We start from the raw sequence: 13524 nt of genomic DNA on the forward strand, positions 1-13524 counted from the left end.
TTTCTCTTCCTCCTCATTGTTTCCGGATTCAAATAATATTTGAATCCGGAAACAATCTTCATTATAGTATAGAATAAGATTTTCATTTTAGTTAGCTTTGTGGATAGCGTCTCAGCTGTCCAACCAAAAAGTTATGGGTTCGACTCCTACTGTGAGCATAAATGTTTTTGAATCTCTTGAGGTAGCAAATGAATTTCGTTGCCCTTTGTGAGACGACCATCCTGGATACAAATAGAACATTAATAAGTCCCTCAATCCTCAGCTCAAACATGGCACTAATTCGCTAAAAATGTTTACACCTTTATTTTATGAGATTGTTTTTTTTAAAAAAATATTTCCGTATTAGGTTTCTTCTGCTTATAGCAATATCTGACGGAGCTTATCAAAATAATTTTTCAAAAGGAGAATACCAACAAATTAATATCAGCACTAAATTTACTGACACTTAGGTGGGATAATCAATCCTATCATATGTTAATTTCTGTCTAAACATATTCTTTAAAAGATTAATCCATATCAAAATACGATGAGTAAAAATTAATATAATAAAAAATTAAACTGCATATTGCTTAAAAGCTATGGTATGCAGTTATAAGATAACATCGTCTAAGGCACTTATTCTATGCATAAAAGAGACATTTACAGCAATACAATAGTATTTTTCGATCCAGGTTGGCCGTAGTTACTCATCTATTTTTATAGGCTGCTTAAAAATCATAATCATAACAATCATAAACTTTCAAGCATGGTTCGAATTATTGGACTTCCGAAGAATCATTTTTTTCAAAGAACCATTTTCCAAAGAATTGAACTTAAAATAAAAACAAAATAAAACAGTACGTATGATAATAATAATTATTATTATTTGAATATTATTCGAATAATATTTTGCAATCATTTATAATAAATATTGAAATGATTACAACTTCTAAAGTCCGATTTTACTAGTAAGAAGCTCTCAGAATAAAATAAACAGAAAATCGAGTAGAAATGAGTGGAATTATGAAAGAAGTAATTGAGATCACGGAAACCATGGAACTAGTATGTTATGTCTCTTAATTATACATTCTCTGGCAGGTTTGTGCCTTGAAGGAGGAGACCCCTCTCGCTTCCATGTGAGACTGGTCACCTCACTACCCGTTGAAAGGCCTATAAAGGTTGTTCGAGTCATGAACAGAAGAACTGAAGTTTTTTCCAACCTAATGACAAATATTGTGTTGTTCTTATTCTACTGAAATACATCAAGCTAGGAAGAAGAAAAAAAAACTGCGGACACAAACAAGAAATTTGAATATTCTCATTTCTGTTGTTTGAATAATTTAAAATGATAATATTCAGTTTCTAGATGTCAGATGAATAAAAATGATCTGTTTTTACTTTTATCCATGAGAAGAAAATCCGGAGTACTCTTAGAAAACAATATAACATCTAAAACGTTTTACTATAAAATATAAATGGTACGATATGCGGATATTAGCATGTTAGTAAGAGGTTAGTACGTCAAATTTTATTTTTCGCTGATAATAGTATTGCTATAGCGCACGTAAAGAGATTATGTCACTGGGTGTAGCATTGTGAGAGAAAGAAACCACACCTAATCAGCAGATGACCCGTGTTGAGCGATATTCAGTTTCGTACCCTGAATTTAGAGTAGAGTGGTCGGGGAAGTTAGAAATGACTGCCTGGTGATGATTAGATGCAGATAGCTACAGCTATCATGTTTCCCCAACAGAACGAAGTAGTTGACTTGTAATGTTTTGGCTGGTGGTGAAGACAGCGTAAGCTAAACATTTCCGTTGACTGCATTCCTCTCATAGTCTATGCAGTCTATATTCATCAACACAAATATATGTGCTTTATTTTAACTGAATGAAACTGTTTTAAATATGATGTTCATTATTCTAGTAAAACAGCTATATATATAAAATAAAGCTGAGTTTGGCTGCGTCACCACGGTTTATGACTCATGCAGCTCACACGTAGAAACAGGATTGGATGTAGGATATCTAAAAAAAAATATTTGAAAGTCAGCGTGGGAATTCCGTGAGATTGCACAAATAATTTTTAACTTTTCATTAAAAATTATATTTAATTACATTTGCAATTGAAGCCTTTGCTATTCAATTATGTGAATTAGCCCTCTCGTAATTTCTGTTCTGCAGTGCGTTATTTGTGATATTATTTAATTATTTTTGTATCGGTTTTAGATTCTATTAGTATGATTCAGTATGTAATTCTAACCCACCGAATTTAATCTACAGCACATTTAACCCCGTTGATGGCTAAGGATGAACGATCCGGATCCTTGCGATAAATATCAATGACTGTTTTTCAGGAGAGTTCAGGCCTCAAGCAAGTAGAGCGACGGTAGTAGTAGCTTCATACCGGCAATGAACCTCATCTACCACTTAAATACATCCACAAACATCCTGGCCACAGGGAAAAGGAAACTAGAACCCATAAGTCCGAAATAAAACAGAATTTGATCATTATTAGTATAATATTGTCATATTAAATTTTAATGAATGAAATAATTAATATAAAAACGAATTTTTCTCGTTATAAAATGCTACTCTACTAGAACCGATTCTTGCTCATCTTTGAAAAACCCTAGTCAAGGTTCTTCGCGTCACAGACAGGATTCAAACACAAATATTTCCAACCAAACAGCTCCGACGATCGACTGAGTAAAGAACGCTGTTAGGCTCATATAATGTCTATTAATTGCATGTTTATTCTGGCCGGTCTCCTATTTAGCAGAATGAAAAAATCCGACTTTCTAGGAGGAAAAATCCTGTCGCCTGCCTCCGTATGGGACTGGACAACTCACCCTCAGGTGAAAAGTCCTTATAAAGATTCTTTCAGATTCTAAGCCATCAAGCAACAATTAAGTGCAAATCAAGTATATAATTACTCTAAAAATATAAAGCTATTTCATTAAAGTTATGCACGCACGCGCATAACTTTAATGAAATCAATTAAGTAACTAATTTTACACTACAGTATCACCAGACCAACAATTAAAGCAAAATGTCTGTTGTTTCGGTTCTTGAATGCGCGCATGTTATTATCACTCATTCTAGAAGAAGATCGTCACGCCAATCTCCTTAGAGAATTAGTGTTTCTTAGTTCAAAAACTTGTGTTTTAGAATTTTATGAAATGCTCTTCGTTCTGAAGACGTTCTTGAATTATAGTTGTTGGTTTTTCATTTCGTCCATTATCCGATCGATTGTAGTACATCCACATATGTAATCTGGTATAATCTGTATATTTGTTATATTAGAGTTTTTGCATGATTGTGTAATTCTTTTCCTTTATAAGAAGAGTTTTATGAGTGAGTAATAGTCTCGTATTATGTTTTATTAGCTGCTCCATGTTGCTTCCTGTTGTTCTATTCTGTATGCTAAACGTTCCATTTTTGTATAGTTACTTAATTTTTAATTGTCTCCATCACTAGTTAACGTTGCTCACAGGGATCTCCCATTATATCAACCGTTGGATGATTTATCTTGTAAGATATTTTTTGACTTATTTTTAGTTTATCTTTCTTTTTTTAATGAGGCCTACAAATCTTTTAAGACGGAGAATAAAGTAACATCCAAAAACAATAATATCTCTGAAGGAACTCCACTTTCTCTCTCTCTTTTCAAGATTAAAAAAATAACTTTATTGGTCCCGTTATTTTTATCATTGCTTGTTTATCGTGTTCTTTGCGAGTTGGTTTTCTTTTATTTTTTCGGCGATGTTATTGTTTCTATTTCTTGAAGTACTTTTCTTTTGTTTTTTCTTTCTTTCTCTGTATTTTGTAAATGTCTATATATCTTTTAGAATATGTCTTGTTTTACTTCGGTTTCCTTGAGGAATATTCGGTGAATTTCACAACTCTTCAAGACGTCATCATCTATTAATTAAGGAGAAGAAGAATTCTTCTCCTTAATGAAATTTGATATAAGTTCATCTCGGATGATCAAGAGAAAAGAGAGAAATGGAAACGTTAAGCTACTTATTCGCTTAATTGGGCTTATATTGTATTAAATAGCAATAATAACGATAAAAGTACAAATTAAACTAATATTAAAAGCATATACTCGTCTGTATTTTCTGTTGTTTTGTTTTGAAGATGAGTTAGTCAATCTCATACGGCGGTAGGAGGATTTTTTTCTCTCGGAAATTCAGATTGTTCATCCCGAGTACAGAACAGACAAATCGACCCCTAGTACACACGCAGTTTACAGACTACTGATGGGGATAGATTGTGTTGCGTACAGTTATGGTGTAGAATGTAGATAGTAACGTTGTGTGTGTGTGTGGATACAGGTTAAGTAGAGTAGAAGTCGGGTTACGTACAGTGGGGTGATCTCACAGGATGAGTATTGAACTCATTCGAATAATAATAATAATATGTTAAAAAAGAACTTTTAATAAATGTTAAAACGGTAAGCCAGGCTAGAAGGACATTATGCGCATTCATAGAGTACAATTATAGTTTATAAATGCACACACATTAGAAGATTATGTAAGTAGTAAATTACCTAACGGATTGGATAATCTGTTCGTCGGATAGCTCTACAGGTAGAACACAAGAAATTAACATTTCTGAAAACAGTAGTTGCTAATAGCGAAACATAGTGGAGGAAGCGTTACAGTATGGAGATATTTCACATGTTTGATAATGGTCTATGTTGTGGTGTGCATAAAGTGTGGCCTATTGTGACATTCTGATTTTTTGTTTTCTGCACTGATGAAATTCTTTGCTGATGACTCTACCTGTACAATATCTTCAACTTATCATTCTACCTAGTTCATAAACAAATGGTTTGAGAAAAGTAGTGGGAAACCAACTTTGACACTTCATTCCTTATATAAATTACGTTGAACACATCAAAGATGTTGTGAGAAAACCGAGACTAATATGATCATAGTGAAGTACCCCGTAGTTGCTGTTTTGCGGAAGGAGTAGTACAAGATTCCTAAGTCTACATACATAATTCTTGTTAGCAGCAGATCTCGCGTTGCTTTGTAGCTAGATTTATCAGAATTGTTTTCTTCACACTGTGTTTTTCTTCTAATATTTAATACATGTTGAAGAATAGTGTATATCTTATTTCTTAATCACATTGTTTTTGTGATCACCTCACTGATCTTCCTAGCCAAAGTAATGACCGACTTTTGGCTAAAAGATTCGCGTGGACTGTTACCTACCGAGGCGGTTGGTCTGAATGTTCATGAACTTCACAACATTGCTCTGAATAAAGACTGGCGAAATTTTCTAAAATGGAATGCTAAAATATCTCAAAACTCTAATTTAAAATAGACATGAAAGGTATTATCTAAAAAGACGCTCAAAATTTTCACTTATTTTCCAAGTCAGCATAAACAGAATCGATGAAAACAAATAAAGTGATTCGTTAAAGCTAAATTAGAGAAACCATAAAAAAATTAAAACTGAGACTAACGGCTTACTCGAAACGTTTTCCTTGAAGAAAAGTATATTTTGATAATCTTTGATTTAGATTGCGGCAATAGAATATCAAATAGATAGTAAAAATAGCTCCCTCAGAGGAATTCTCTTTGAACGTGCAGATTTCTGGATTAATAATACTTGGGAGCAACGATTTTTAGTTAATCAAAGTGAGAGACAACAAGTATATGCTAAATCCGTCGTTTGGAGAGAATGTGGTACGAACTATCACTTTGACTCTTCGTTTGAAAAATATCTCGGTTATCGTTGAGGAACATTTATTTTTCAACTGAAAGTTGTCTAACAAGTTTCATAAAGAGACAGAGTTGTTTTTTCTCCTGAAAACACCATTTCTTTCTTATTTTCTGTGTTCTCTGAAAACAACATTTCTTTTTAATTCTAGAACACACTGGCAAGCTTAAAAATGACGTATTGCACTTTCTTTCCACCTAGACCTTCGAGTGAAACGTCTATGTTTGTTTGGCAGTGATCCTTCTGGCAGTGCTCGGAAGGGTAAGACAAAGTGTTTAGCTGTAAAAACATGAAATTATTACTTGAAGATCACACGTCAAGTAGAACCAGTTCAAGTAGAAAATTCCTGAAAGTGTTTCAACTAAAGTGTATAAACAGAAAGAAACAAGCCAATTAAACTAATATTAAAAGCATATACTCATCTGTATTTTCTGGACAATAAATGGACAACAATGAACAATATATTAAAAATTATAATATTCTAAAATTCTAATATTGCTTTGTATTAGTTGTATTTTCTTGTTTAGTCTTTATTTTTGTTACTAAACGCAATGTACTGGTGGTTTTTATCCCATGAATGCTAGGATCATTTATGAAAGATAATGGACAGTTTGCAACCCAAATGCCAGGGCAGATCGTTAAGTGACATCAGCAGTGTGATTAATTCTGGAACTATTACAGGCACCGAATGTTGTTTCCTCTGAAAAAGTGTACCATGAAAATTAGAGCTTTAATGTATAGTTAATAAAAATTTGGAAATATCGCCGTGACTTGAGAAAATTAAAGAAGTATTTTATGAAATAGACTATTAAAATAGATCAGTAATTGAAACAGATCTAGTAGCCAGTCACTCATGTTTACGAAACCATTCTCAGTTTTTGTTTATTTTATAAATGCAACTTTTTAAGGATAATTGGAATGATTTTAGTGGTATTTGACTTACATCATTCAATAAAACAAACGTTTGATTGTTTATTTCTTAATTATTTCTGAATTATGTTATTTATAAGCATTCATCTTGCAGATTATTTGCTGTAAAATGTACGGGTTGTATGCAGCCAATCGCCCCTACAGAACTCGTGATGAGGGCTTTGGACCATGTCTACCATCTCGCCTGTTTCGTTTGTGTTGGCTGCGGAAGACAGCTACAGAAAGGCGATCAGTTTGTCATACGAAATGCTCGTCTCTACTGCAGGCCTGACTACGAGAAAGAAATGGCAGTGATGCAAATAGTTTCGCGGGGTAAGTGGTGATTTGGATAAGACAGTTCTTAAAATGATTTTATTTTATTGATGTAGCAAAGTTGTTCGTGTGATGATTATTTTCGTTGGCATATTTTTATTTCCTATTATTAATATATGAATCAATAATCAATTTTTATCTCTAATTGAAAATCTGTAATCTAGTTTTCGCATTTAATATCGCTATATTCAATCATCGCTGGTCCAAATAAATAATTCTGACTTGTTTTCTAATGCTTCAAGATTGAGAATTCTTTGGTAAGTTAAATTATCTTCCATCCAGTGAATTTGTGTTCATAAATCATCATAAAAAAGGACATCTTAAAATTTCATCACATATTCCATTATATAAGGATTTTAGAGGACAAATTCCAGCAACTATCGGCCGCAAGGGTATCTCAATAGACGTACTGCAAATAGACAAATGACTGTGTGGACAACTAGGATTGCGAGGGCAGGGGTATCAGAAGTACCATGCATCAGACAGTCTCGAACTGAGTATAATAGCAAGTGACCATTGACCATATCATGCGTGTCAAACTAAAACGCTCAACTATGGCTAAGCTGAGCGAAGGAACATTAGCATTGGACACCAGAATACTTGAAAAAGGTCGCATGGAATGAAGAAACTTCTTGTTATTCCATGCGGAAATAAAGACGAGAGTATGATCAGAACACAAGAAGGCGTGTACCCATAGTGCTTGTCCATAACAATACAAGTGACGGAATGATGATGTGGGACATGTGTTCCTGACAATACTTATTCATCAATACCGCAAGGGCTTTACGGTGCAGTATATATCTGAACATTGTTCAAGCAGGCCATAGCATTACAAATACATCCATTCGTGTTGGCCATTTATCTTGCACGTAGTGAACACTACCAAAAAGATAACACACGTGTCACAGAGCATGAGTCGTTCGTTCAGAAATAGTTGTAGGAACACGATAGTGATCAATAACTTTAATGAAATGGTACTCCAATTTCCTATGGTACTCTATTAGCACACCTGGTAAGTGTTTAACGCTCCAGAACTTAGGAGAGTCGATGTCCAGGGTTATCAAGACCATTCTGAAAGCCCTGGGATCCAATACCTTATTAGGTGATCCTGTCTAATACACTGGGTGTATACTAACATATCGACTACCTGAATGCCAAAATTATTGGTCTTTATTACAGATGAAGTCGTTTTATTTACAATAGCAGCTTATGATCGGCGAGGGACATATATTACTTACATGCAACTACTAGATTGATGATTTCATACTTATTGTTCTAATAACCAACGGTGGTAACAATATTATTGATCGTTGTTATTATTAAAAATATTATTAATTAGGCATGACGCTAATTTGGAAGGGTAATCGAAGTACTGTCAGAAATTCTAAAGTTAAGAATGTCAGCTTCAGGACAAAGGTAGCAATTTCTTCTTGTTCTTCACTACTAAGTAAATGCTTACATTGCCTCTTTTTTCAAGACCATCCCGTTATCTCTCCTTTTCCTTTATTTCGCTTTTCATTTGGTCGCCAGTTCTATACTTTCTTTTCCCATCTTTACCTATATACTATACAATACCATAGACATGTCCAAACATGCACAGCCACATGGTTCTTCCCGATTCGCCAAACGCCCGATAGTACGAACCAATGTCGGATCACACATAAAGTCTTGAAGCCTTTTGTGTGTGATCCGATATATATAAAAAAACAAGTTATTCATTCACGAAACCTGAAGAATAGTTATCACGCCTCGTATACTGCGGACTTTTTTTTTGTTAGATTTCATCTATTTTTTCAACTTCAAACAGCCCTTTTAAAGAACTGTTTCTATTCCAGCTTGCAGGACCAAATAAAGTAAATTAAAAATACATTTAAACAAATATCGTCATGAGAAAAGAAATACAAGCAATTTCTTAAGATAATAGAGAAAAGGATTTGCAGAAAACTATAACTCTCAGAGTTATAGTTTAATGGTGTCCTAAATAGGCTCAGAAATCTGGGCATAGCTCTCAAAATCCACAATGGATCGGAAATAGCTTTAGAAATGTAACTAGGTTTCTGAATATAGTTAAATGAAAAAGATAAATAAATAGAAAAAATATGACAATGTCGATCCTATATAGCTCTTACGATGATTTTCTTTGTTTGGAAAGATATGGATTCGATTCCGGTCTAGGACGCGAAGAATCTTCAAGTGAATTTCAGTAAGATATCTACCAATAATAATAAAGTTGAATTTTATTAATTGCGCCAGGCTTGTTATCGCGAGCTATACTTTATCATATTTTCTTCAATTTATTGTTTTTTTTTTATTTGCTACTCCTGGTTTAAATTGTAAAAAGAAAGAAAATGTACGAAGTGTTAAGCTCTCAAACCAAAAACTCAACAGGCGCTTGTTTGTCTCTGTGGCATACAAGCGATTAGTCGTGAATGTTAGGCTCACGTGCACACATCAGTGCAGCTTCCACATATGCTGCTCACAAAAATGCGCAAATTCTTTTCATTTCTGATACTTTCAGTTAGTAGTGGCAGCAAGAATTTTGCGTAGAAGTATTACTTGACAAGTTCTATAATTAAACAAGCTTTTAGATGAGGTTTCCTCAAGAGATACCGCTGTAGTTCCTCGGTAGTAGTAGTAGATTTTTTCTTTAAAAAAATCTTCAGTTTCTTTTCCTCTTAATCCCAAGTAGTTTATTTTTTTTCTTTCATTTTTAACTTTCTTTTTGTAAGACGATTCTGTTAAGTATCCAGTGATTATGTTTTTCACGGTTTGCTTTGAACATCGGCTACGGATGAGAGCCAACACGTGATTTCAGTTAAAATCTTTTACAGCCGGCTTAAGTTATTGTAGTTATATTAACGATTGTCAATGAAATAGTATTCAAGATATGTATTGATTATTTTGATGTAAAATTTAAGATTTCTTTTAAAAAGAATGATAAATAGATGGCTATTGAAATTAAAAGTACGCATCTCAAAACACGATTGACGCTATTCTGAAGATTCGCCCACTTTTTGACCTTGAGTAACTAACAACACTAGTCCTTAATCAACAAAAAAAACCCCGATCAATTTACAATTTCTGTTGACTATTATAAGCTCTCATTTTAGTCTTGGAGAGCTTTTTTTTCAATCAGAACATTAGTCAAAATTAATACATATTGCAAATGGACAGTGCATACGACAAGACTAAGAAATGATAGATGGTGGCAACTATACAGTGACTTTGTGAAGAAAAAAAAACAGAATAAAAGCATAGAATTCAAAATAAATGCATGCATCCTCCAGTTATTAGTAATCGTTTTTAGATTCTGTACAACTTATATCACTTCCACATCACATTCATTCAATCAGATACAAAAAAGGTTGACCGAATCCAAAAATTAGAATGTATACAAATTTAAGTCAAGATCTCGAATACTGAATTTCCTTAAAATCTGTCCAAATCACCTATATGTAAAACAACAATGCAAATAAGTAGAGAGAAACTATCCTAACAGGTGCATACATAACAGTAGGATAAACTGAATATTCGAAAAAGAATTAAATATCATGAGCAAAGGAAAATTTTAGACCCGGAAGTAAATAGTACTCTGTTCATTACTGAACTAAAACAGCTGATAAATTTTTTTTTTTTTTAAACAAGAATATAATATCGGTCAGTACTACCAAAGATTATATCCTATTATGAAATACTGATCCATCTTTATGAATAATCAAAGCAGCATTCTGAAATAAACTTTTAGAAACTCTTTTAGTGCATATAAGTCAATGGTGGATTTTGTTGCATCAGGCTTTAATGCAACAAGTACATTCTTGAGATAAACAAGACTTGTTTATCTCAAGAAAGATCCCACTTCACTTCCTGTTGCTTTGATAATACTCAGATCTCTGAACACGATCATTTTCTCTTCCTGGGCTGACTATACTTGTAGTCTTAAATGGCACAACATTTCAGCCATAGCTTCTTCAGCCTAAGAAAAACTACACGTAGTTCCCCTCAAACATTACATCTCACTTATGCAAATCCAAAATTTGTCCAACTTTGAAATTTTGCTGACAATTTGGGATGATGTACAAAAAAATACTTTTGATGCTATCAGGAAAAGGGAAGTTTGATTAATTAATGATCTTTTTCCCACCACTTCACTCCAGTAACGCTCTCATGGTGGCTGAACTGGCCATCAATCTTCCTTTCCCCGAAGACAATATAAGTACACGAGCAGCTGATGGTCAGCATTTATTTATCCAGTTGAAACTCACCGAAGCAACTTATATCTTTCCTCTTTCAATCCATCTACATCTGTCCTTTCGAACAACCTCTCATTCTCGCTTCCCTAACAAATAAAACTTCAGCTGTGCAAGGAACATGTCAACCTATTCCTTCTTTCCTCTTACTCACGCACACTGGTGAGCTATGGGTCTTGAAGCCTTTTGTGTGTGATCCGATATATATAAAAAAACAAGTTATTCATTCACGAAACCTGAAGAATGCAGTTTCTGTCTTAGATCTTAGATGTTTCTCTCACTGCAGTAGTACTATTACACTCTGGCAATATTTTATTTTTTTTTAAAGTGATTATTTATCAATACGTCCTTCCATCATATTTAGTTCATAAATGGGATTTCTTCAGTATTAAATGCTTCATTTGGTATATTTTAATAAATATTGCATAAAACAGCTTTTTTATTCTTGATAACCTCTTCTAATGTAATATAATGTAATGTCTATCTTTACTATACTCTCACATTTTTGTCTGTTGTAGGACTTTGGCCATTTCAGTTCTGGGAAACGTTTACAGACACACATCTATAATATACAGAATTATTATTTTTTTAAATGTTAATCCTACCCACGAAAGGCTGTCAACATGGAAGTTTTTCAAGCCCACTTGGTGCATCCAATGAGAAAGGTAGTGGGTTTCATTCCATGCTTTGCAATGGAATTCATCTATCACCACAGGATATTCACAAACATACAAAGTAGGAATGGAACCCATAGCCTGTTGGTTACAGAGTGGATATGCTAACCACTCGGCTAATTGGGTCAAATAATTTACTCTGTTTTGTATGGATTTTTTATAATAAGCCTGTTTTTCGTTAGATTTTCATTCGTAGTGCCTTCATGGTGTACTTGGTAGCGATGATAACGCTTCTTGTTGGAAAAGCTGGTTAGGATCCCTCCTAGAAACCAGAAATATTTATATCGGATTTTCAAATGACAGTTTCACACTGTCATTTGAAAATCCGATATAAATATTTCTGGTCATTTGTAAATTAGACAACCGGAGACCACACATATTGGCAAATATAGCGGATAATGGAGATAGTATTAATTATCCTTCATTACCAAAAGGTATTTAAAAAAGTCAAGGTATACTTGCAAAAACAAGTCACTGGATGTAAATAGATAAGGAAAGATAGAAATTTTTATTTTATTTTATTTTATTTTATTGTTGTTTTCTTTTGGTATGTGCGTAATGTATTATGTTTGTATTTTATGGAATAGGATATTTTGATTATTATTTGATATGAAACTTGCAACTTCTATATGTTCTCAATACTTGTTGATATGAACTTATTATAACATTTTAGCAGCCAAACTAATTTTTATTTGTTACTTGAACAATTTTATACAAGTATTTTTATATAAAGATTTAAAAGAAGCTAAAATGTTTTGATGAGTATAAACTGTAATACAGTTATTTTCAGTCTGAAGTTCAAGAATCGTAGATGAATAATTTTTAAAGATATCAAGTTCAAGACTTGAGATCTTTAAAACGTTACGATTTATACGCTATAACTGCATCGTGTTTATTGGCAACACATGGGGAAAAATGATTCAAGATGATAATAATTTCTCTTTCGCTGAATGGTGTTTCATGAAATGTGGCATTTGTGTGCCTGGTAAAATGTGGAGCCATTTTAATAGCAAAATTAAACAAAAAAATACGTCTAAGTAAATTATGCTAAAACAGCACCGGGCTCAGTTTGTTGCGATAGCGAATGGCGTCTGCAAGAATTCTGTTTAGGCAAGTACTTTTCTTTTTATCATTATGTAAGTTACTTTCTTTGCTTGATACTTTTTTATGAAAGACATATTTGCTCTAATTTGATGATCAAAACAAGTAACATTATTACGTTCGTGCAATTTTAAAGATTTAGTCACTTTTCATTAATTAGGATATGATAAATTTCATCTCTGTTTTTCCGTGACAAAAGTCAATGTCTGTCCATTAACAAGTTTATGATTGTTACAAAATCTATTTATGTACACAAGACTACCAATATTTTTGACGATATCTACAAAATTATTGCTAGTTTGAAAATAAAGATCTCCACAACTTTAACAGAAGTTACCTGAATTTGGTTAGTGCGCATACAGAAATAATATCAAGCCCCAGATTCGTAGGTATGAAAAACATTCTCTCATTTTCTCTTACAAACCAAATTCTATGCTACTGTTGATTTCAGGAGAAGGTTAATAGCATTTCTGCCTATTCCATTATTAGTTTTACACATAATACCGGCCACTGAATTAGAAACATTAATTTAATACTGTGTTGGAC

The 13524-nt window shown here is 33.2% G+C and overlaps 1 protein-coding gene across 2 annotated transcripts in view; it reads left to right on the forward strand.

The window, feature by feature from the left end:
• LOC150103916 (LIM homeobox transcription factor 1-beta-like) overlaps positions 1-13524 on the forward strand; it is a 155028-nt gene that overhangs the window by 115783 nt on the left and 25721 nt on the right. For both annotated transcript variants that reach the window (XM_090396596.1, XM_090396597.1), the window contains exon 4: positions 6739-6956. In XM_090396596.1, coding sequence (XP_090252722.1) covers positions 6739-6956 — 218 coding nt within the window. The remainder of the gene's footprint in view (positions 1-6738; positions 6957-13524) is intronic.

Source organism: Typopeltis vanoorti, chromosome 8, assembly GCF_054136105.1.
Source record: "Typopeltis vanoorti isolate ZY-2024b chromosome 8, IOZ_Tvanoo_1.0, whole genome shotgun sequence".
NCBI classification, from domain to species: Eukaryota; Metazoa; Arthropoda; class Arachnida; order Uropygi; family Thelyphonidae; genus Typopeltis; species Typopeltis vanoorti.